Raw genomic sequence first — 25,213 nt, forward strand, 5'->3', positions numbered from 1 at the left:
TTTTTATTATAATTAGGTTTTTGTAATTATTTATTGATATAAAAAATAATAGAAAGTGTAGTGTGGCAAATTTAATATAATTATTTACCATCTCCTTCATTGTTTTTTATCCTTTCTCTGTGTGGAGAAATTATTCTTGTGCTGGAAAATTATTTTTTTGTTGCTCAAAAACTCACATTGCACTTAACCAATGTTGCTCAGGAATGTCTCATAAAACTCTGTACACCTTATGCCCCCATGCACCAGTTTACAACTAAAAATTTGCCCTAAAAACATCAGATATAGTTGAGCGTGTGGAATATACCCACGCAAACCATATGATCACAAAAGGACCTAAAATCCAGCATTTTTCCAGAGAATCTAACAGCAGAAGGAAAAAAAAAAAAGAACAAAAAAAAAATGGCTCACTTCTTCAAGGAGAATTATAAAATAGCAAATCACATAGAATATTTACCATCCCATTGAGAGTAATCATTATCAATTATAATGCATACAATTAAGTGGAAACAAGAGGGAATGCTGATTAGAGGATGGTTACTTTCTAATAAACTGATTTAGACGAGGCTCCTTGACAAGCAGGTTCAAGATCAAGAAAAAAAACACAGAATGTGACTAAAAACAGTAATGAACATCGCCACTCTGTCACGCTTACCTGTTCAGTATTTTCATACATCCATCTGCACAATTAGGATTACGGGAGGTGACTTAGAAATGGCAATATAATCATCTACATATCTGAAAAATGTCATCTCTCATGTATTATGCAGTAAATATGTTCCAGTGATGATCCGGTGGTAGAATTTCCTTGATCTTTTCAAGCCTCTTAAGAATTTCCAAGAAAGATGGTCTGTGGTTCATGTCAGCAGCCCAGCATTGCTCTGTCAACCTAAAAACATTATATATAACAGAAATCAGAACCAGTTTTTTCTTTTACCTTTTTATTTTCTCCTTTTTTTTCTGTGTATTTATATGAAGTACAGGTAATATTCCTTCTACCCAAAAGCAAGGTAATATATTTCATAAACATCTTTGATTTATGCCATTGGCCAAGCATTGTTCCTCTGAACAAGCATTTATTTCAATAAAGATTAGCATACCAATTGTTAGAATTTATATAGCATATAGAAATACAGATCCAATAGTAGAGTCACACAAAGTATATGGTAACAACCTCTGATTCATTTGCCATGGAATGCAGCAAGACTGGTCGCACAAAGAGTTTGAAAGGAAACAGAAGTATAAGACTAGTTCAGTTTCATTCAAAGAGAATGGGAAATAAAGCCACTTCCTTAGTGTCTAATTGGATGCACTTCCTATTTTTTGTTTTTAATAAGTGAAAAATAGCAGTAACTTCTATCTAGAATATAAGAACTTGTATAGATTTACATTGAAAAGTTAATGATTTCTAAAACTGATTAAAAATTTTGAGCTATTAAAAAATTTTCTATTTCAATTTAAAAAATTTTTTAAAACAATTTTTAAGGATATAAGGTAAGTCTATACTTTTTGTACAAGAGTTTTTACTTTTGATATAGAAGTTTCTATTTTTATAAAATGAAAAACAAGAAGTGTATCCATACAAGGCCTTGGGTTATTAATTAAAAAATTAGCAGAGAAGATTGTATGTAAATATGTATGGATGAATGATTGTATCTATGGTCGTTACATAATGAATGCCTTGAGGCCTAGCTCAAGTGGCAAGTGGTTAGGGTAGGGATAGGGAAAGGTTCCATGTTCAAGTACAAATATTGACATGAACAAAGAGATATAGGACGTAGATGTAGTAGTAACTAGTCTTAGGAATAATATGAAGAGTGACAAGCCTAGTAGACATATTTAAGTTGAAATTCATTTGTTTATGTTGTTTTTTGGTGATACGATGGCGCTCTAATGCACCATCACTTTTATTACCTGATTTAATAGATCCACTTTTTTGTCACATTCAATCACCATGTTCCATCTAACAAGGTGGTAAAAATAGTGATAAAAGTGATAGTGCAACCAGCATTTTCCCTAATAAAATAAGGACAACAGTTTAATAAAAAAATTAGAAGGGTCAAAAATTTATTCTAGAACCATACAAAGATGGTAAAGATTAAATAATAGAGACAAAAAAAAAAAAATTACAATTTTCATTACCCTCTAGACACTTGTAGGGGACAAACTGAAGATGAATATTAAATATTACTAGAGAAGGATGGTATCAGTGAAGTACTTTCATGCAATATGTGATTGATGAATATCCATAAAGTTGGCTAACTTTCATGGCACAATATGATGACACTCAATAATCCCATCTCTATAAAATGAGGATAGAGATGGATGTTTCACAAGACAAGAAAAAAAAAAAAAGAAGGAAATTTACATTTTTTCTAGGCCTCTACTACAACTATTAAGGGTATTCATCTCAACGCTCTACAACTTGATTGGAAATAATATGTAGATTGAAAGGGTTAGAAAGGAAGTTGTTCCCTATTTGGGTTCCACCTTTCTTTGGCTCATTCAAGTTAAATTTCGATGATTATGCATTGGGTAATCCAGGTCAATTGGGAATTGGAGGGGTGATCATAACTATAATGGTTTAATGGTGGGAGCTTTTTCAAAACCAGCAGGTGAAGATTTAGCCATTGAGGTAGAGATTTTAGCCCTTATAGAAAGCATGCTACAAGCCAGGGCTTTTTGCCTCTCTAACTTACAGGTTGAAGGGGATTATGCTATTTTGATATCTTATATGCCTAAATCACAGAGAGTGCCTTGGAGGTATGATGGGTTGCTTTTTCAAATTCTAGATGAAATTCAAGACTCTGGCTATCCTATTTCATGGCCTCCTCATTCTGCTGCTAATGTCACTGATCTTTAAGCAAAAAGAGAAGCCAAACATAGGGTTTCTTTTGTAAGGGATTTTTTAGCCCCTTGAGTGTAGAGACGTTCTACCTTATACAACTGGCATGTGGATTTTGATAAGATTCATTTATTCTTAAAAATTTATATTAGTGAATTAGTTTTTTTCTGATAAAAAAATAAGGAAAAAAAGAAAAGAAAAGTCAATAAACAATAAAGTTAGAAATGGCTGCATTCATGGCTTAGAGACTGCACCTCCAAAAGACAAGACTAGAGTATCAGATAACATGGTTTTATCATGTAAGAGATTAATGACTCCACTAAGAAGTATCTGGTTTAATTTGAAGGTGTTGCAAGAACGATATGAAGGTGGAATTACATGGGACAAAGCTGTGAGAAAACAAAATGGCCCATCATCAACAAATGAAAAAGGGGGGGTGATGATGTAGCCAATCGATAGCACGGTAAGGCTTTATTGTCATGAATCTCCCCATCATATGAGAAATATTATTGATGAGCCAACCCCCAATAGTCTTGGTGTGGTACGAGATGAGCAACCAACACTAACACAAGAGCTTCAAGGTCCACCTGAGATGATTTCCATTTTAACTTGTTTCATTAAAAAGTTCCTATTAGTTTTCTAAAGAGAGGTAGTAGGTAAGAGATCCCATAATTCCATTAGCACATATATATATATACACACACTACCAAAGATGTAGCTTGACTTACTCTTTCAGTTCAGTAATATATCCTTTCGCACGGAACATAGGCCGCTGTCCTTCTGCCACATATTTAGCTGCTTCATAAGGTTCATAATTAGACAATGGTGGGTCTCCTTCAAGCATCTGCACAATTTAAGGATATCATGAACTAGATGTTGTTAAACGTACTTTACATCTCATTTCCAGTTTTCATCAAAACCAAATATTACCTCATACAGTATCATTGCAAAAGAGAAAACATCAACTTTCTTGTCATATTTCCGGTGCTTGAAAACTTCAGGAGCCATGTATCGGTCTTTCATTTGTCCCATCAATTGACAAGGAAAGAATAAGTTAAAAAGTATATAAGAATCATATTAATTCAAGAGAATTTTATGGTCAGACACTCACAACTTCCTGTTTCACCAGTCATTTTGTACACATCATGAGAATTCTGAACCTTGATGAGCTTGCTCAGTCCAAAGTCTCCAACTTTTAAATGGTCGGCGCCGGTGTTGACCAAAAGAACATTCCTAATATTAACAGACAGATATAGAAAAATGATTAGCACGCAGTTGCATGATTAAAGAAAGAGGAAGAAAATAAAATAAAAAAAGAAATTTTGTGAAATTGGTAAGGGTCAAGTTTGTTTAAGAATCTATTATTCCTAAAATGATCTCCATTTCACGCAGATAAATATAAAATTCAATATACCAACTGAAGAATAGAAATGAAGCAATGACATGCTTATGTGCCCACCAGAATTAGATGCAGAAATCAACTCACCTTGGCTTTAGGTCTCGGTGAATTATGACATTTGGCTCGTTGTGAAGATAAGCCATGCCTCTGTTCAAATAAGATTTATGAAATTCTGATCAGCATGAAAATCTAGTGCACTGAAACTGAATTTGGCATTTCCCAATATTGGTTTGGTACATCCTTATGGGATAAATGGGGCCTTAAAGAATGGCCACATTCTAGAGAGTAGGTTCCCCAAAGAAAAAGAAAGGAGTTGCTTTCCTTTACCAAAGAAAATTAGACCTTTTTTGTTTGTTTTTCCATAGGATTAAGTAATGAAAATGAAGTTTGCAGTCCTGGAATGGAAAAACTGGGATAATGACAATTCTTGTTCCAGTGTTTAAGAACAAATAATACAAAGTTATAAAATTGTTTTTGTTCCTATTTCAACATTTGGTTTGTGTTGGAACGAGATTCAAATCAACAATAAAATTCCACAAATATTCTTTCAAACTCCATATCATACACATCCACCATTAACAAACCTATAAAAGACAATATAACATATTATAACAGAATAAAATAAAAAATTTACAAAATCTATTTACTAAAAAACGATCTTTAATTTGTCAACAGTGTAACAACTGGATCCTCAACAACCTCTACAGGCTTATAAAATAAAAAAACAGATAGAGACAAAGAACAAGAAGTAACACGATGGCAGTATCAATAAATTGATAACAGAAAATATCACTTCAAAAGTTCTGACACATATGTATGTTTATATTACAAAAATTAGCAACTTGTATAGTACAATCTACGGTAAAGCCAATTCAAATTCTGTTTCCACCACCACTACTACAACAAAAATTAGCAACTTGTATAGTACAATCTATGGTAAAGCCTCTTCAAATTTTATTTCCACTACTACTACTACTAATAATAATACTATATTATTTATAACAACAACAGTAGCAATAATAATAATAATAATTTTTCATCAAAAAGAATTTCAAACAAATGATATATGGTTAAAATGGAAATGATTGACAGCTAAAGTTCTAATATAGTAGTATAATGAAATTTCCATTGAGAAGATAAAGTTGCAATTGATTTAATACAGATAAAGTTGTACTTAATTTATTCTGACCTGTTGAATATGAAATGCAGAAAGCTGTGAGGACACACACACACATATATGATAGGCTGATAAAAGGATAGATTTTTTATTTCAAATGATTGTCAAAACTACCACCTAGGAATCACTTTGGTATATCCCATCCCACATTGATTTTAAACTTCTCTGTTTTATGGGTGTTGAACTTTAACACTGGAATGATTGGAACAGAATGAAATACCCTCTGCATTTGGTGAACTGGTCTCAAAGATTTTGTTTTCATCTTTGAGCAAGTATCATTCTTCTTCAGCTGAAACATGAGACAGGTGGTAGAATTCGGTAAGCAGTTCCTTCCTCTACTTTTCCATTTTCCAAGAACACCTTATCATTAGGAAAACAATGTTGGTCTTACACAGAATTGCTTCGAATAAATATACTTTTCCATAACTTGGTCATGCATGATGAGAGATTTTTCAAAAATTACTAATCTATGGGTGTCATGCAACAAGTTTGAATAAAATTATCCCAGATTCTCTGCAAATGCTTTGAAATGAGATAAGTTACATTTCCTTATATAGCACCACAGGAGATAAAAACTAGTCAGTTGGAGAAATCATATCTGGCCCCTCTCAGTTTGCTAATGATCTAACTGATTCATACCTAAAATTGGGCCAAGGGACTGGATCTTTATAAGGAATTGAACTTGGAGTATGTCAAAGGAAAATCTCAGGCAATGGTAGCACTCCAAACAACACAAATGAAGATTTAAGGAAGATCTGCTTTCCCACTTTTCCATGTCTTCATTATTTCATATAATTTCTAAGCATAGAGGAATAAAGCATCCAAGTTATGCTCTGCAATTTGAAAGAGAGGATATCTTCAGGTACCTGGCAATATCCATGGCAAAGGTAATAGCTGTTGATGGGCTAAGTGAGCCCTTTTCTTTGAGGTACTGGTGAAGATCACCCTAAAACAGCACACCAATACAAATATTAAGGGTGACCACTTAGAAAAGGTTACATTTTAGCAACTAGAAAAATAACAACTGCAGAGGATAAATTTGAAACAATAAGAAAAATCTGCATTCATATACCCCTCGCAAATACTCTGTAATTAACATCAACGGCTTCTTATCAGTGACAGCTCCAAGAAATTGGACTATATTAGGGTGACGAAGCTTCACGAGCAAATTAACTTCATGCCTGAAATCCTGACTGAATAAGGAAAGCAAAAAACCTAGTAAGGTACTTACATTCTTAATAAAAGGGAAATGGGTTGGAAGGAGAATTCAACTTTAGTTGCATTTTCTTGTAAAAGGATTCAATGGAACTTAATATACTAGTTGTCTAGCACCCACAAAGTGCAAGTATGCGATATAGACTCTCATAATTCAAAAGAAAAGAAAAGCAAAGAAAGACGCAAACTAAAGGCGCTACATATCTAGTTTTTTTCTCTTTTTTTTTTCCTTCCCCTTTTGATAGGACCGTATCTAAGGGTTAATTAAAATGTAAGAAGGCATTTAGCAAGACTTAATACTCATTATTTAATGACTTGACTTAAATTATTGGCTTAAAACTTATTACTTGATTTTTTTACTTCAAGTGTTAAGGTTGTTTGGTAAAGTTAACTTAAGATTTTTTCTAAATCATCAAATCGATATATTTACCCTCATTAATTTTAACTAATATTTACTCTCATTACTCTTAAGTAATAAATTTATTTATTAAACATTCACATTTAAAGTATTATAGATACATATAATAATCACAAAATACTTACTATAAAAAATGAATCATGGATGGGAGTCTATACTCCCACTAGATGTGGATAAATGAGACAAAAGTATTTGAGAGTAAGAATAAGCTTACTATTTTGACATAATACTTAAAGTTATTTTTAACTTTAAGTTGTGATATTAAGTTATTTTACTAAACATTCTTAATTTACTTAATGACTTAAATTAAGTTATTAGGTCATATTAGGTCGTTAAGTTGATTAACCAAACACCCTCTAAATATCTGTCTTTTATTCTTGTATTGAACCCATTTACAATGAGCAATGTTCAGCCAATTGCATACATCACCAAAATATCTATTCAAATGAAACAACCATTTGAGCTTAAAATAGCCTAAGCCCAGTTGTAGAAAATGTACAAATATAAAGGATTCTTACATCACCAATCTATCGTCTGAAAGAGATGGAAGAATGCGTTTCACAGCTACTGGTGTTCCACGCCAACAGGCCTTTAAAATCTCACCAAAAGAGCCCTACCAGCATAAGATATAATTGGTAAGATTACATCTTGCCAAAAGAATGAGAGATACAACAAGATTTTGTATGCTAACCATCACATTCTAAGAAGCAGAAATGGAACTTTGGGTCATAAAATTAATTGATGGAACCAATGAGTCAAAGCCACACCCTACAAACAATTTGAAACTAATTGGGAGAAAATGGATAAAGCTCCCAACAATGCAAAACAATTTGGGAGAAAATTAATAATAAATGTGAATTATAATAATCCAATGAATGAGACATTACATTTCAATGTCATTTATATGTCTGTCTGGTTGTTGTTGTGGGGCGATCAGTACCCCGAGGTTTGGGTCCCCATGGAGAGTCCTAAGGGCTTGGCCATGGAAGGTTCCTCAGTTATAAAAATAAAATAAAATAAATATATGTTTTGTTTGGTTGTGGGAAGTCAAATATCTCACCATGTGATTGTTAACAATCCATGTCTAGTTAACAATAACTACAGGCAACAAGAGTCATACAATTGTTAAAATCACATTTGATTTCCATGGCTAAAGGTGATATAATCCTAAAAGGTAATCCTAACAATTTACCGACATTAGAACATAGAAACTTTTAGCATAGTAAGAGGCATTGAAGCCATTAAAAATCATACATATTTTTGGATATCAGTAAAATTGTAGACATAAAAATCCTTCTTGTGTTCTATTATAATTATTTAAAAAATGGTCCTTGTTATCATTGTGAATTGTCATAATTTCTTTAATTTTGTTATTTTCATGTTAATAGTTATTGTATTTAATCTTAGTTAATAATATAAATGGATATGAAGGAATAGGGAAGTCAAATTAGAAGAATTTAAACCTTTTAACAGTTTCTTCCTATTCTTTCTTCTTTATCCTAATCTTAACCCTATTTTACAAGTTATTACTTCTAAATTGAAATCAGAGATCAATCATCTCTAGAGTTGACTGTAGATTGAATAGATCATTCCAAACACCAAACTACCCACCCCACCCCAACACATCACAATCACTAAGAAAACCTCAAAAATTTCAAAATTTCATCCCTCATGTTTCTGCTTTGGAATTTGTGGCTGTTTAGTGTTCCTTCTTAGATTCTTCCTGAATGATGTGTGTAGGCTTTGAAGGGCTCAAGTGTTGTTGGCTTTCTGATTTATTGAATTTGAAAGTTTTTTATGCCTTAAGAGAGCTTCAACAGCTTGCTTTTGGTGTTTTTGAATTGCTTGAAGTTTGAACAAATCTGTTTGTTGTCTAGACAGTTCTTGATGTTTTTTGGTTATGTGAAACATAGGGCACGTTGGTTTTGATGTTAGTCTTTTTTTGATTTTTTGATTTTAATTTTTTGGATGATTCAAGTTTTAACACTCTCAAACTCTGGTTCTCAATATTTAAGATTGGAGGATTTTTTGTGTTTTTCATAATTCTGGTTTAAAATTTTCCTAATAGCTGCTGGTAAATTACAACCACTCAAGGACTATGGCATAAAGAAGTTGGTTATATCAAAAAGATTAAATAGTGCTAATCATCTAACTTGTGTCCATGCTTCACAAATTTTTCTCTGGGCCCAAAAACTGAAGTACTTGAAAGATAAGCCCTTTATGTGCAAGGCTATAGAATACGAAGATGTAATATGTGATGACTATGTCATGGCTACAACATAATATTAAGGTTTAGTGCTTAAGTTTACGGTCTACAAATCAGTCTTAAATCATCTTATATGATACCTACCTCTAAGAAGATTTAAGACTCATTTGTAGATTGGTTTTGCACAAACTAATCGTTAGAGGATAAGCCTAAGGAATCAGCAATTAATTTCTCCTGCCATATTTTTTCCTTTTATAAAAAAAAGAAAAAATGAATAAAAAAAAAAAGAAAAAAAGAAAGAAGGAAAAAATATGGCAGGAGAAATTAATTGCTGATTTCATAGGCTAATCCTCTAATGATTAGTTTGTGCAAAACCAATTTACAAATGAGTCTTAACCCATGATTTTAGCACCAAGAATATGGGTAAATTCCATATGGAACCCTTGCAATCAGATTGTTTGATTTAAGGGATCCTTTTTTGATAGGTAGCTTAATTTAAGAGATCTTGTCAACCTTTCTTTTGTATATAAATTGTAAAACAGAATGTAATGAAAAATGAGAAATTATTTTTTCATCACAGTATTAGAGCAGGAAGTCTAACACTGTCAAGATCCATGGAGCCTTCATTGCTCAGTCACATACAAACCTTCATTGTTGCAACTTGTTCATTCTTTTTTAAACCAACCTTAATTGTAGGTACCTTAGCTCCCCATTATAATTCCCTTGAGGACATCTCTTGTTTTCTCCAAAAAACTCAAAACCTTGTTGTCATTTCCCTAAAATGTTTGAAACTAGAGAAAATTCACCATCCTCTGAAATAGCCCTACCCTTCAATCACTCCACACTCCAAAACTTACCTCCTTTATCTACCATTCACCACTAAAAAACTCAAATGGCCAAAATTTCCTACGATGGTCCCATTCAACCAAACTTTTTGTTTAAAGTAAAGGGAAGATGGTCTATGTCATAGGTGCCAAATCAGAACCTGACTCTAATGATCCAAGCTATGAATTATGGGATGAGGAAAATTCAGTGGTCATGTCTTGGCTACTACACTCCACGCAGCTGAAGATTAACCAAACATACTCGTTTCTCTCCACCACCAAAGAGATTGTAATAATGGCACATGTATATGAGTTGAAGTGTCAAAATTAATGCTACTAAACAGGGAAGTTGGTCTATGACTGAATATTACAATAAACTACAAAGCTTATGGCTAGAATTAGATCATTATCAGCACATAGAAATGGTAGATGCTGTGGACACTACTAGATTGAAGAAGATAATGTAGCAAGGGAGTATTTTAATTCTTGGTTGGTCTTAATCCTGAATTAGATCAAGTAAGAGTATAAATATTGGGGAAAGAAACTCTCCCATCCATTAGGGGGATTTATGCCTACATGATCGGAGAAGAAAGTCATCAAGTTGTGATGCTTGGAGGCTATACTTAAGAAAATTTAGTACTAACTACTATTGGAAATTTTAGGCCAATGGCACCCAAAGAGAAGGAAGGAAACCAGATGATAAAAATTCACTTTGGTGTAATTATTATCACAAACCAAGACATACAAGTGAATCTTGCTCGATTTCCATGGCAAGGCTTAGTTAGGAGGCAAAGGGGGGTGCAGTAGAGGAGGAAAACCAGCCATATGATTTGGATAGGCACATCAAGCTGCTACCATTGATGTCTCTCATGAAAGTATCCCTGCTATTGAACAAGAAACTATTTTACTCAACAAGGAGCATCATGAAAAGCTGAAAACACTTCTCAACAAGCTTAAACACATGGCCAAATTCCCACTGCAAATAGTACCTCATGTTCTTTCATCCAAATAGGTAATATCAAAGCTTTAAGTGCCTCAAGGGATTGTTTATTGAGCACTTGAATCTTTGATTCTGGTGCTACTGACCATATGATAGGTCACTACAATTTCTTTTCCAATTATACGATACTTTCAGGTCAGCCAAAAGTAAAGGTTACTGATAACACTATTTCTTCCATAATTGGCTAAGGTATATAGCCTTCATCATTCCTCTAACCTTGCAAAATGTGTTACACGTTCCAAACTTCTTTTGTAATCTTTTGTTTGTTAGCAAAATCACTATAAACTTGAATTGTTTTGTAACATTTTCCTTTCCCATCACATTTTTCAGGACTAGATAACGGGGAGGATGATTAGACATGGTGAGAGGAAAGGTGGACTCTACTACCTTAATACACATTGGAAGATTGGTGATTGTATCTCACAAGCTCTTGTTACCACAAACAATCCCTCGAAAGTTGATTAAATATGGCTATGGCACAAATGGTTGGGACACCCACTTTTCTTTCTTCTGAAAAAAAATGTTTCCCACATTGTTCGACAAAACTAAAATCCCATGATTTTCATTGTGAGGTTTGTGAGCTTGCAAAACACCATTATGTGCCTTTTCCAATAAGAAATAAAAAGGAAACGTCTCCTTTTAGTTTAATACATATTGATGTTTGAGGATCTTTTAGAGTTCCAAATTTCAGGTTCTAGATGGTTCATTACCTTCATTGATGATTGCAAACTTGTACTACTTGGATCTATCTTCTAAAATTCAAATCGGAAGTTAATTCCATTTTCCCAATGTTCTACAAATTGCTTTATACCCAATTTGGTACCAAAATCCATACCTTAAGGTTAGATAATGAGAGGGAATACTTCAACTATAATCCTGTTACCTATCTCCAAAATGAAGGTATTGTGCATCAATCTTCATGTGTAGATGCCCCACAACAAAATAGGACAACTCAGAAGAAGAGGTATACATGAACACTCCACTTGGGTTTGGTAACAAGGCTTGGAAGAACAAAGTCTACAAGTTTAAGAAGTCCCTCTATAAACTTAAACAATCTCTAAGAGCATGGTTTGGGAGATTTACATAATCAATGATAAAAATGAACTATCATCAAAGCCAAGGGTACTACACTATTTATCAAACACAACTCCTTTTGTAAGTTGATTGCCTTGATAGTTTATGTGGATGACATTATTGTTATTGAAAATGATGAGAGGGAAATTCAAAAGCTAAAAACTTATTTGTGTAATGAATTTGAGATCAAGGATCTAGGGAGTCTAAAATATTTCTTTAGGATTGAAGTGACACGTTCAAAAAGGGGAATATTTATTTCCCAATAGAAATATATCCTCGATTTGCTAAGGAAGACAGGGATGCTTGGGTGCAAACCAGTAGAGACTTCGATTGAGAAAAATCATAAACTAGGAAGAAAAATAGAGGATGGTATGGTAGACTGTGGCCTTTATCAAAGATTAGTGGAGAAATTAATTTATTTTCATATGTTGTAGGGGTAATGAGCCAATTCATGCATTCACCATATGAATCTCACATGAAAGCAATAGTCAGAATCCTACATTACCTAAAGTCTCCACCAGGCAAGGGAATCCTATTTTAGAAGACACGAAATATGGAATTGGAAGCTTATAGTGATGTTGATTGGGCTGAATCAATTGTCGATTGAAGGTTAACTATTGGATATTATACCTTCTTAGGAGAAAATCTAGTTACTTGTAGAAGTAAAAAACAATCAATAGTGGCTAGACCTTGCATAGAAGTTGAGTTTAGGTTTATGAGTTGTATTGTAAAATAGAATGTAATGAAACAAGGGAGATTATTTTTTCATCACTAATAACTCTTAGGTTTATGAGTTATAAAAAAACCTTCAGCACAAAGCAGTTTTAAAAATCACTCTCTTAGTTCTATAATATCCTTAAAAATTTGTGGGATTAATTAAATATAATATTGGCTTTTCACTTATCAAAATAATAATAATAATAATAATAATAATAATAATAATAATAATATTGGCTCTTCATGTTGACATGGAGCACTAAAAGTAATATTGGAAGGAGTTCATGATTGTTTCCTTGTTATCTAGTTTAGACTCAAATCTGCATGGCTTTAAAGATCATATTTTTGCTAGTGAGACCCTCTCTACTCCTAGTCATGTTTATTCTCAACTATTGATGTCGTCCTTAATACAAGGCTCTATCATGGCTCCTCCAAAGTTTTCTAGGTTGTAGTGGTGCTCATGGTGTTTGCAACTTTCATGATAGTTCTCATAAGTGTGATTCTTGTCCATACTGACTAAGTCTTATTGTTGGGTGAAGAAATTGTCGAAGGCACTACACACAATATTCTTGTGCAAGTACCTTCTAATTTCTATGTTCCTAATTGTCCATTTAATTTTCTTTTTGTAAGTAAACTCTAACTGAATAACATTGGATTACACACCATATTTTAAAATTCAAGCTAAGCAATATACCATATCAAAATGTAACTTATTAGTACAGTTTGCTAATCACCAATACCAATGCAAATAAAATCACACCTTTCCAATAATACTAGAGTTTGAGAAGTCCAACTCGGAAGGGTCAATCTCCCAGTCACACTTGTTTGGTAGAGGAGGTGGAACAGGCTTTGGTTCAAAATGGCTTCCATTTTGTCCCTGTGGCAATAAACAAGTAGAAAGAGTTTATAAGGTACTTACATTTGCAAACTCCACAAGGTATAAAGCATTTGCATGAAATCTAATACACCAAGCATTAATGTTAACCAGAACGCTAACAATCAACATGATGCAGATTTTCCCTATTAAAGCAAAAATTGGTCATAAATGATAAGTGATTGTAATTTGATTAACCAAGTTCAGCTTGATTACCAATTATGTAGCATTGTTTGTATCACTAGTTCACCAATAAAGGAATTAAATACATTCACTTTCTATCTTGCTTCTCTAGTGCAGGATCCCATCACCTCCTATTAAAAACTATGGGTCTCTTTCTAACTGTCTCAAAGTAGTTGCTACAACAGTTTTGCTCTTACTAGCAGTGATATTTTCTCTCACGACAACTTCCAAAATGAATTAACACATTCAAATATAGGCAAGATTTTATCCATCTAAAATTAAGGTATAAGAAGCTTGGGCTTTGAGTGGGGGCTATAAAGGGGCCATGTGATGATCCCTAATGTGTTGGAAGGGACTTCTTCAATATAATCGCTTTTTAAGAGAACATAACAAAGAGGAGAGATTGACTGCAACCATGAGGAGATTCTCAGATATTATTTAGGAGTTAGAGTTATGTGATCTCCACTTATAGGGGCCTTTTTACGTGGTGTGGAGGGATGAATAACCAATTTAAGTCCATATTAAATTGGATTCTAGTATGGAAGGATGGGAAAATCACTCCAATGGGTTGATTCAATTTACTTTGCCAAGATCAATGTCAGATCACTCTCCAATACTGTTAGATGGGGGAGAGATGAGACATGGCAATATCCCTTTTAGGTTTGAAAAAATGTGGTTGGAAGTTGATGGGTTCAAAGATTTGTTTAAGAGTTGGTGGAAGGGATATTATTTCATTGGTTCATGTACCTTTATTTTGGTGTCAGAGCTGAAAGCACTAAAATCATATTTAAAGGTTTGGAACAAAGTGGTATTTGATAATGTATTTATTAAAAGGGAGATGACTTTTAATTAGATGGGCTTTTGGGACAAGAGGAGGTTGAAGCTAAAAGGTTAGCAAGAGAAGAGTATCACAAGTGAGCATCTTCAGAAGAAGTTCCCCAAAATCGAGGGAATTTTGGTTGAAGGAGGGAGACAGAAACTCTAAAAACTTCCATAAGATGGCTAACATGCATAAAAAAAAGAAACTTTATAGGCAAGATCGATATTAATGGTGCTTGGCTATATGAGGAGAATGAACTAAAGGAAAGGGCTGCTCAAGCCTATCATAATCTGTTGTCTAATTCAACGGATTAAAGACCTAATGTGAATGGGATGTTGTTCAAAGCCTTAGATAATTAGGAGTTCGATGGTTTAGAGGTGTCTTTCTCCGAGGAGGAGGTATTTTATGCTTTGTTAGTTTTGAATAGGGATAAAGTTCTTTGCCCAAATGGGTTTTCTTTGGTTTTTTAGCAATTTTAAGGGGATTTTGTGGAAAAGGAAGGGTTAGGCTTCTTCATGGAGTTCTACGAACAAAAAAGATTTGTTAAAGTTTGAATGCCGCTTTATTTATGCTTATTCATAAGAAAGGTGACACCTAGGAATTGAAAGATTTTAGACCAATTAGTTTGGTAGGAAGTGTAGTTTCCAAGTTTCAAAATGCTCTTGTAGAGGTAGACATATCTTATGTGGTTCTTATTGCTAACGAGTCTGTTGATTCTAGGTTGAGGGGGCAATTCTAATGGAGTTATTTATAAGCTTGATGTTGAGAAGACTTATGCTATGTTAACTAAGGCTTCTTGTTAGATGCTCTTGAAAAGATGGGGTTTGGCCAGAAATGGATGAGTTGGATTAAATAGTGGATTTTTATAGTGAAATTATCTATTCTAGTTAATTGTACCCCTATTAACTTCTCCCAAGTTCCAAAGGACTAGGACAAGAGGGCCCTTTTTCTCCTTATTTGTTTGTGTTAGCAATGAGGCGCTCAATTGTCTTTTGGAGAGGACCAGAGAGGGTGTTTTTTGTCAGTTTTCAGAGCAAAAGAAGAAGGGTGATGGTGAAGAGGTTTCCCATTTGTTGTTTGTTGATGATACCGTTATCTTCTATGAGGCATCTCATTCTTAAATGGTCTATTTTAGTTGGCTTCTTATGTGGTTTGAAGCTATCTTAGATCTTAAAATCAACCTTGAGAAAAGCAAACTAATCTCCATAGGTGGGAATGCAATGCAGATGATTTGGCGGTTGAGCTAAGATGTAGGGTGGGAAACCTTCAATCTATTTTCTTCTTTTAGGAGGCCCATCCAAGGTAGAAACAAAATGGGGCAGGGCGAGGAAAGGTTTCCTTCTTAGCTTTCAATGTGGGAAAGGCAGTATATTTTAAAGGGATGAGACTTACTTTGATACATAGTACCTTTGTCCAGTTTGCCTATCTACTTTATGTCTTTGTTTAGCCTTCTATTTATAGTTGATCACCCTCTAACTTTAGTTAGTTTTTTTGATTGGTTGGGCTCTAGTTAAGGTTGTTTTTTGACCCGACTGGGCACTTCTTTTATTGTTCCTTTTGGCCGTTTTGGCGGTGGGTGTATAGGTATTGTATACATTGAGTCGCTCTTTTGGTGTCTCTTTTCTTTACCTATCAAAAATAAATAAATAAATAAAAAATGTCTTCGTTTAGCCTTCTTGGAAAAGTCAGATTAAGGCTTGAGAAGACTCAAAGGGACTTCCTCTAAGGAGCAGGTGTTTTGGAGAAAAAGTTCCATTTAGTAAATTGGTTAATCATTAGCAAAGAAAAGATAAGGGAAGGGCTCAATATTAAGTGTCTTTCTACTCTTAGCAAGACTCTTCTAGACTAGTGGAGCAAAAGGTACGTCTTAGAAAGAGAGGCATTTTGGAAGCAAGTTATTAAGGAGAAGTTTGGTGAGGAGGAAGGGGGTTGGGGGTATTACATAAGGAGAGATGGGTATAAGGTTAAGTCTTTAGAAGACTATTAGGAAAGAATAGGACCTTTTCATCAATAATACTTCTTTAGAGTTAGGGAATGAGAAGAGAGTGAAGTTTTGGAAGGATAGATGGTGCAACAGGAACCCTTATGCTCGTCTTGCCCTCTTTATATGTCATTGCCTTGGATAAGAAGGCCTAGGTAGCAGATGTTTGGGAAGTTCAAGGGGATGTGGGACTCTGGAATTTGTGTTTTGCTAGAAATCTAAATGATGGAGAGTTAGAGGTTGTGGTGTCTTTTTTCTTCAAGTTGTAAGGGAAACTTGTGAAGAGGGGAGAGAAAGACAAGGTGGTGTGGAAGGGCTCAAGGAATGGTGTATTTTAAGTGAAATCTCTTTATTCTTTGTTAGAGTTAGTGCACTCAAGCTCTTTCCCAAATGACATTATTTGGAATTCGTGAATTCCACCTAAAGTTAGTTTTTTCGCTTGGGAAGCATGTTAAGGGAAGGTTCTTACTTTAGATTAGCTTCATAAGAGAGAATGGACTTTGACAAACCAATGTTATCTTTGTGCAAGTGTGGAGGAATCTATTGACCACATCCTTCTTCATTGTTGTAAAGTTAGGGAGCATTTGATATTTTCTCTATTTAGAGTCTTTTGGGTCCTTCCTTTTTAAGTTAGGGAGACTCTCTTAAGTTGGCATGATTTTGATTGAGGGAAGAAAGCGAAAGAAGGTACAGTTGTGCATTTTTGGACATCATGGAAAGAAAGAAATCAAAGAGCCTTCCAAAATGTGAAGCAATCAATAGAAGTTTGGCATATTGGGTTAGGATACAAAAAGAACAATTCCTTCAATCGATTTTGTAAATTAGGTGGGTTCTAGGTGAGGAAGGCAGCACCTTTTTGTATATTCCCTCTATTGGGTTATACCTTTTGTTTTTCCTTTTGTATACAACTTGTGTACCTTGTTGTATAGCTCCTTTCATATATCTATATATATATATATATATAGAGAGAGAGAGAGAAAGAGAGAGAGAGAGAGAGAGATCTTATCTTTGCATATCAAAAAGTTTAATTCATTCATCTTAATAACTCTTGTTTATAAGCATAGTTACTGAATCCTTTCAAGATTATAAAGAAGGGATGTTAACAAAAATAAAGAACTAAAATTCCAAAAGTCTACTAAAACTTTAATTCAGAAAATTAAAACCAGATAAGGAACTTACATAAGCCTTTGTTATATGCAAAGAAAAACTGTACTAAATCCTACTGATGTGTTCATCATTGAATTAGGACCCACTCACAGCATCCCAGCAGGGGCCACATTAACAAGTTGGCTTATTACATTGCTATCCTACATTTGCATTTTGAGACCAATATAGAGTTCATATAGATTTTAGAACTCTAAATGAGTTGTGAAACTTGTGTTAAAGCAGGCAAGAGTTACACATTATCAATGTCATAATATGAGAAAGTGTAGTGTGTGTGTGTGTTTGTGTTTTATGAGAAAAAAAAATGTAATGTTTTCAAAAATTTAGAAGGCAACAAAAACCTTTCATCTCACACATTCCAAATGTCCATTGAGCTTAAGACAACTGATTTTGAGATCAAACAATCATAATATATAAATTTACAAAAATATCCCTGAATATGGAATTGTCGGTTTCACCAAATCCGGGGAGATTCAACACTATCTAATGAGGATAGACATTAGTATTAGTTGAAATTAAATTAGGACTAGTATTTATTGGAGTTAAATTAGGAGCAGCTAATTAGGTTATAGGAGAATTAGAATTAGAGTCATAATAGGTAATTAGAATTTTAGTGGAATTTGGATTTCTTAGAGAAGACTATGAATAATGCTAATTATATAAACCAAAGTTTTGATTGATGATTAATGATATTACATTTTCTTGTATAATTCACAATTTTCAATGGTGAGACTCCATTGATTTTCTTGTAGGTAAGACTCCTAAAAGGCCTTAATACGACTCTAAGGTTTTAACATTCTTCTCCTTATCTTCTTTCTCTATATTTTATTCTGTTGTCATAAACTTTAAACTCCATTCCTTGTTCCTCTCCTTAAACCCTAAAGATATAAACCCTAGCCCACCTATTTGACTGTAGGCAACCATCCTAGGGTTGTTCTACATCACTATCCCACCAAAATTACCCTTTTATCGTGTGTAACCTATGGTGGCAGCAATTAGCCCAACGGTAAAACACATTTAGTCTCTAGGAATCTTCTAAACATCATCTTTCTTAAAAGTTCTTATGAGAACTTCCAAGATAAATCCAGGTACATTCAATCATATTCTATCAGAAGTACTCCATTATCATGTATTGGCCATGGTGGCAGTGAACGATCAGCCTATTGGTAGAAATCATATGGAGTTTATGGATTTTTTTTTTTGTAATTTTTATGAGTAACATTCTTTCTATTTATTTTGGGAAACTAACCTGAAATCTCCAACATCCCCCACTACAACCCATTGCCACTTACGTCAGGCCTTAAGGGCAGGGGTCACATGAAAACTCCAGATTTTGAAATCTACATATCCAATCATCATGAATTTATGAAATGAAATACCAGATTACAAATTTCTAGCCCCACTCCTGAATACAAACAACTGCTTATACTCACCATTTCTCTTCAGTAATCAATTACTGAATGTGAGTGGCAATGTAAAGAAGGCTTGGATTCAGAATAGTTCCCTTGTGAAACAGAAACTATCATCCCATTCAATTGACCGGACAAACAAACAAGAGCATGACATACATGTAGCTTCATCAGCAAATTACAAGAAACACTGCATTATTCCCATGTTATAGGTGAAAGGAATTGCAACCATTATTTAAACAAAACATATGCAGATCTTAAACAAAAGAGAGGTTCCATCTTATAGGAGGAACACTATTTATAAACTCCCATTTTATCTTCTTCCACTCCACATTGCTAGTGACAATGGACCTTTATCAGAACAATGTAAAGACACATGAGACCTCCACATTAAGTAGAAAGAATGTAAAGCAACTTTAAGTTCCTCTAATTCTAAACTAGGAAATAGCATCTAGCATGCCTTCAAAATTGATATTCACATCAACTTCAAACCTACTTTTTTTCTTTTCTTGATAGGCCAAAAGAGAAATATATCAGAACTACCTAAGCAAAGGTGCATCAACATACATGGTATATACATATGATGCCTGCAAAAGCCGCAACTTCAGACATACTCAAGTATGAGAAGATCATAAACTATCTGGAGATATGCTTCAGGATTGCATTTCACAGAGAAGCCACCAGCATTTCTAAGTATCTCAAAATAATGAGGAAGAATACACTGATGTTGTGATGGAATCAAGAGGAGCGGGGGAATAACTGGAAAAACAAATAATAAAAAGCAGATTAACAGGAAGCACTGAACTTACATAAGACAAGCCGCCATATGATTTTAGCAGCTCTATCATGCTGTGTTTTTTAGCTCCTTCTGCATCAGCAAGAGGCTGTCAAAAGAAAATCCTAGTTCAGATAATAAAAACAAATGAAGTAAAGAATGAGCATGCCACCGATTGCCAAAAGTGAAATGATAATGTTGAATACATATATATATATATATATATATATATATATATATATATATATATATATATATATATATATATATATATACACACAAACACACATGAAGATCTATAAAGAGGCATCCAATCAATATGAAGATCTATATACATATAGATCCATCAACGTATCTATATATCTATATATACAAAGGCATCTAATCAATCTATGAAAAATAAGCCCATACATACAAAGATCTTGTTCACACAGCAAAGAAAGACTGAATGGAAGGGGGGCAATCGTCATCTTGCCACTTCTGGGCCATGATCCCCTGCTTATAGATTGAAGATACTTGATCCAAATTCTTGAAAAGGAAATGCAGAACTACGCATTTATAATCAGTGAAGTTAATCATGAACATTATTATATGAACTGCATTGTGGAGTAATCTGGGAGATAGCAAGGAAATGCATCTGGTAAACCAAGAGGTGGTTTTGTAAGATAGAAGCAGGCAAGGAATGGATAAAAAGAAATTGGTGGAGTTTAATGAGCCACAGTTAGGAAAATGGCTATAGCAGGTTATAGCACACATGGATATCTTGAAGAAGAGTGATCAAGGGGAGGTGCAGGAGGAAGATTGGTGTTCTAGGCAAGTAAGAAGCTTATTTGGGTTGGACTTCAGAAAGGAATTACAAGGGGGTGATAGTAGTTTTCTAAGTGAAGTTACAGATGGCTCTCAAGAGAGCCACTTCTATACCAGATATTAAGGCAGAAGCTCTGATAAAAAAGCAAAAAAAAAAAAAAGGCCAGAAGCATTTGCATTAATTGAGGACCTCAATGTTGCAAGGGAATGGGCACGACCAATTGACTGATGGAGGGTGATTTAGCAATGGTTTTCTCTTACCTGGCTAACTGTCTTATAGGATCTTAGAGATATAATCATTAGATGAGGAGAATTGGGGACCTAGGTAGGGATGACCTGCACATTCTTATGGAATCATAGACAAGCAAATCAGGGAGCAATGTGGCTGGACAACAGAGGAGTCACTTCTTTAATTAATTTTGTTGGCGATCTTAAGCCTCCTTGAGTTTAAATAAAGTATTTTCCTTACGAGTGGAAAATCAAAGACCTTTTATTGCAAGGGATTTTTTTATTTTGTTTTCTTTTTTACTCCTTTTATAGGCTCTTGTAACCTTTATTTCTTTTAAAAGATTTCTCATCCTTAATTCTTCTATACATTCTTACTTTGATCTAGTATAATGCAAATATAATTTCCCTTAATAATATAAAACAACAAAAATAAAGTAAAAATACAAAGAAAAGTGGCATTATTGGATTTAGGTAGTGGATCCTTGGAATATGAGATTTTTCAGAAACTTCCATGATTGAAAAATAGATGAGGTGACTACTGATTTGGTTCTATAAAAGGTGGTGCTCCATGTCTTGATAGTAGTTTGGGAGAGGATCCTAGCAAATGACCAGCTAGTAAGGAAGGGATGCTTCCTGTGGCTCAAGGTGTACATAGATGAAGGCTCTGTGCCTTTAATTGATTTTGTAAATTGCTTGGTTATTGTTGAGGGAGGGAGTAGTTTTTTGTTTTCCCTCTTTTATGCGTTGCCTTTTGGGGCCTGTTGTATAGGTCCTGGGTGCTCTGGTGCGCTAGCTCTTTTGGTGTTTTCGATATTTTCTCTTTTATGTCCCTATCAAAACAGAAAAAAAAAAAAAAAAAAAAAAAAAAGGAGAAAGAAAAAGCTAGGAAGGGATGCAGTATTCCAAATTAGTGTTGCATGTGCAAAATGGATGGAAGAGAAGGTCAATCATCTTTTGTGCCCTTGTCTGGGGCCCAAAACATGTGGTCAATTATCTTAATATTATTTGCAGTCACTTTAGTTCTTCCGAGAATGATGCAAGAGGCATTGTCAAATTAGCAAAGAAATTGGCAGACAAGTCATGAGGCAGAAGGAAATTGTGGATAACGCCCTCTTACTTTGGTTTCCCTGAAGAAGTAATTGGAGAGCATTCAAAGGGGCTGAAGCTTTGTTTCATGCTTGCTCTAACAGTCTATCCTTTCCTTGATAAAAGAGTTTCCCTTTTGGACTTTATAGATTGTACCAGAGGGTTTTAAGTCTGGTGCTCACCCTTTATGTCTTTTTCATTTGTCCTTTTTCCCCCTTGTTTGGATGTTATCTTATATACCTCATGTGTACTTGGGTGCACCTCTTGGTTTGTAATGAACTCATTTATCTATCGCAAAATAACAATGGTTCATATATTGGAGACTTTCTAGCAAGCATTTCTCCACAACTCATGGAAACAATAATAATGCCATTTATGAATATTTTGTGATATTCATTGGATGTTGTTGAGGTCTATTTAGTTCCAGAAATTATTAACACATGCGATTCAATTCAGTTCTTTTCTTTAAAACAAAAATATTCACCCACTGGTATGCAAAATAAACCTAGAAATTGCATTCCCACCTAATCACAAAGCCAAGCACGCACGCATCCATTAAAAGATTCCATGCTAATTCCAGAAATCATGTACCACCAGAAAAAGCCATCTAAAGTGGATTTATATGCCACATATGATGGAATGATAAGATTGATTAATAATTTCTTCAAATATTCGCTATTTTAGCGTCTCTTTTTTAATGAAATTTATTTACTTATCAAAAAAAAAAAAAAAATTTCTTCAATAAGTTAACAACCTATGAAAAAAAAAATTAATAATTTCTTCAATCAAATCTTAGCCAGATCCTACTTTTCATATAGGGCATGTTTACTTGATTCCTCCAGAATCAAAGAAAGGGAGTCATTCTCTTTCCTCCTATTCCTTTGTCTATTTGAACTTTGGAATGAAATGTTTGTGTGTCCCACCACAAAGGAAACCCATTCCTCAAATTTGAGGAAACTCACTCCCTCACACTCCGTGAATTGGATTCCTTAGATTGCATAATTTGCTCTTGTACCTAGCAACAATTATCATGCCCCCAATATAATAGTGCATTATTCATATTACAGTTCTTTGTTATACAACTAAAAATTTTTATTAATAAAAAAGGTAAATAAATTAGATGTATTTAACTTATAAATAATTACAAATCAAAAAAGTAAGAGGAGAATTTTTTTTTTTTTTTATCCAAAATCCGTTTAATCAAACAAAGTAATAAAAAACATTGTAATAAATTTTATTCCTTCATGCAATCATTAACTCATTTTTTCTTTGCAATCATACATCTACAAATAAAATGGATAAAGGCACTGTGGTAACATTATACATCTCATTCTATCTCTACTACTACTAATAATACCTCAAAGAGAATCAATTTCATTCTCATTCCGTTTCCTTATAAATTTATGAAAATTTCAATGAATTTCTTAATTCTGATATTGATTCAGTACATTCCCTTTCCTTTTCACTCTGATTGCCTCTCCTTTCTTGTGGTTCCTTCAAAAGTTTAGTAATAATGAGATGGGGATACCCCTACAATACTACAAAGTGGTTGGCACTCGAAAAATAGTTCTTCAAAAAATCCTTCTTCTATTCCTGTTGTAGTGAATTCATATAGTCGTTCTGCTCATTTTACATCGAAATCCAAACCAATTCAATATAAAAACACACAAACCTCGAACTCCTGACTGATTCAATAAAAAGAAAACACACAACAAATTATTAAGGCTAGCACGTTTACACTTCATTATTCACCAAAGAAGAGCCCAATGGAGTCTTTAAAACCGAACACGTGAACAGAAAGATCCACAATCCCCAGTCACCACTGAATGCATATGAGAGTATGGTTGAAATGTGATATGATTGAGATCTGGTTTCATTAGGTTGAAATGTGTTAATTTTCCGCTTTCAGGTTTTCCCTTTTCATCCCAGCCTAATAAAATAAAAAGCTTGTTTTGACAAACCAAACAAAAATAAGTAAAGCGAAAAAAGAAGAAAGAAGAATACCGTGTTCTTCCATCGATCTTGGGCGTTGACGTCAGCGCCGAACTCAATCAAACACTTGGCTACATCGATCCAACCATGGAGAGAAGCAACATGAAGCGGAGTCCTACTATCATAATCCCTGGCGTGAACAAGAGACTGATCCTCCTCGAGAAGCTTGCGGACGGCAGCGGCGTCGTTTTGGTGAGCGTGCCAGAGTATGAGAGAAGTCCTGCTCACCCGGGCCTTCTCCTTCTGCTTATCAGAGGCCTTGTCTTTCCCGGCGGCAGACGTCGAGGAGTGGCCACCGGAATTGTCGTCTCTGCAACTCATGAGTAGAGATCGGATCGCAGAGGGAGCGAGCAACAATGATATGAATGGAAATAAGGCGAATGGATTCAGCTGGGTGTGAAGGAGGCGGAGCCTTGCATCTGTTATTCGTCTTGTTTTACTTTGTCAACAGAATGAGATTCTCCCTCTCTCCTCAATGTGTGTGAATCATTGCTCTCCCTCTGCCCACGATGGGGAAGCTTCCAATACCAATAACATTTATTACTCCCAAGTCCTAATCCGCACAATCCAGTAAATAAAAAATTATAAAAATGCCAAAAACATATCCGACGCCAATAATATTATTGGCCGGAACTTCCTCCCAACAAAATTAAAATATCATTAAAAAAATAGAAAATATCGAAAAGAAATATTTCACAAAGGCACATGAAAAATCAGTAATAACCGACAAAAGTCCCAAAAAAATATTTCAATGAAACAAAAATACATCATAAATCATATAAATATTTTAAAAAATTAAAATAATAAAATAAATCATAATATATCTATTAAAATTATTTTATTTATATATAAGGTTGATCGTAGATTAGGTTGCTTGTTGATCAAATTAGTCAAAATGAGAAGGGTATTCGTAAATCAAATTGATCGTGAATCAGAGTACTCTACAATTAAGTTGGTCAGAACGAGAAAAGTGATTGTAGATCTCAAAAGGTTGATTACAACTTTCGGTGTGCAAAGAGTCT

The 25,213-nt window shown here is 34.1% G+C and overlaps 1 protein-coding gene across 2 annotated transcripts; it reads right to left on the reverse strand.

Moving 5' to 3' along the window:
• Positions 1 to 422: 422 nt before the first annotated feature.
• On the reverse strand, positions 423 to 24,866 carry LOC100242045 (serine/threonine-protein kinase VIK). 2 transcript variants are annotated; one of them, XM_002266293.5, is made up of 11 exons: positions 24,204 to 24,866; positions 20,113 to 20,187; positions 13,633 to 13,749; positions 7,570 to 7,664; positions 6,491 to 6,611; positions 6,285 to 6,364; positions 4,329 to 4,388; positions 3,954 to 4,075; positions 3,773 to 3,858; positions 3,571 to 3,686; positions 423 to 886 (listed from the first exon to the last, which is right to left on the reverse strand). In XM_002266293.5, exons 1-11 carry the CDS (start codon positions 24,510 to 24,512, stop codon positions 760 to 762), a joined length of 1,308 nt encoding a protein of 435 aa, XP_002266329.1. In that variant the 5' UTR covers positions 24,513 to 24,866; the 3' UTR covers positions 423 to 759. The 2 variants fall into 2 exon arrangements, with proteins under 2 accessions (XP_002266329.1, XP_010653853.1); XM_010655551.3 differs by lacking the exon at positions 423 to 886 and adding an exon at positions 3,049 to 3,429 and having other exon boundaries at positions 24,204 to 24,811.
• Positions 24,867 to 25,213: the final 347 nt, after the last annotated feature.

This window comes from Vitis vinifera, chromosome 1 (genome assembly GCF_030704535.1).
Source record: "Vitis vinifera cultivar Pinot Noir 40024 chromosome 1, ASM3070453v1".
NCBI classification, from domain to species: domain Eukaryota; kingdom Viridiplantae; phylum Streptophyta; class Magnoliopsida; order Vitales; family Vitaceae; genus Vitis; species Vitis vinifera.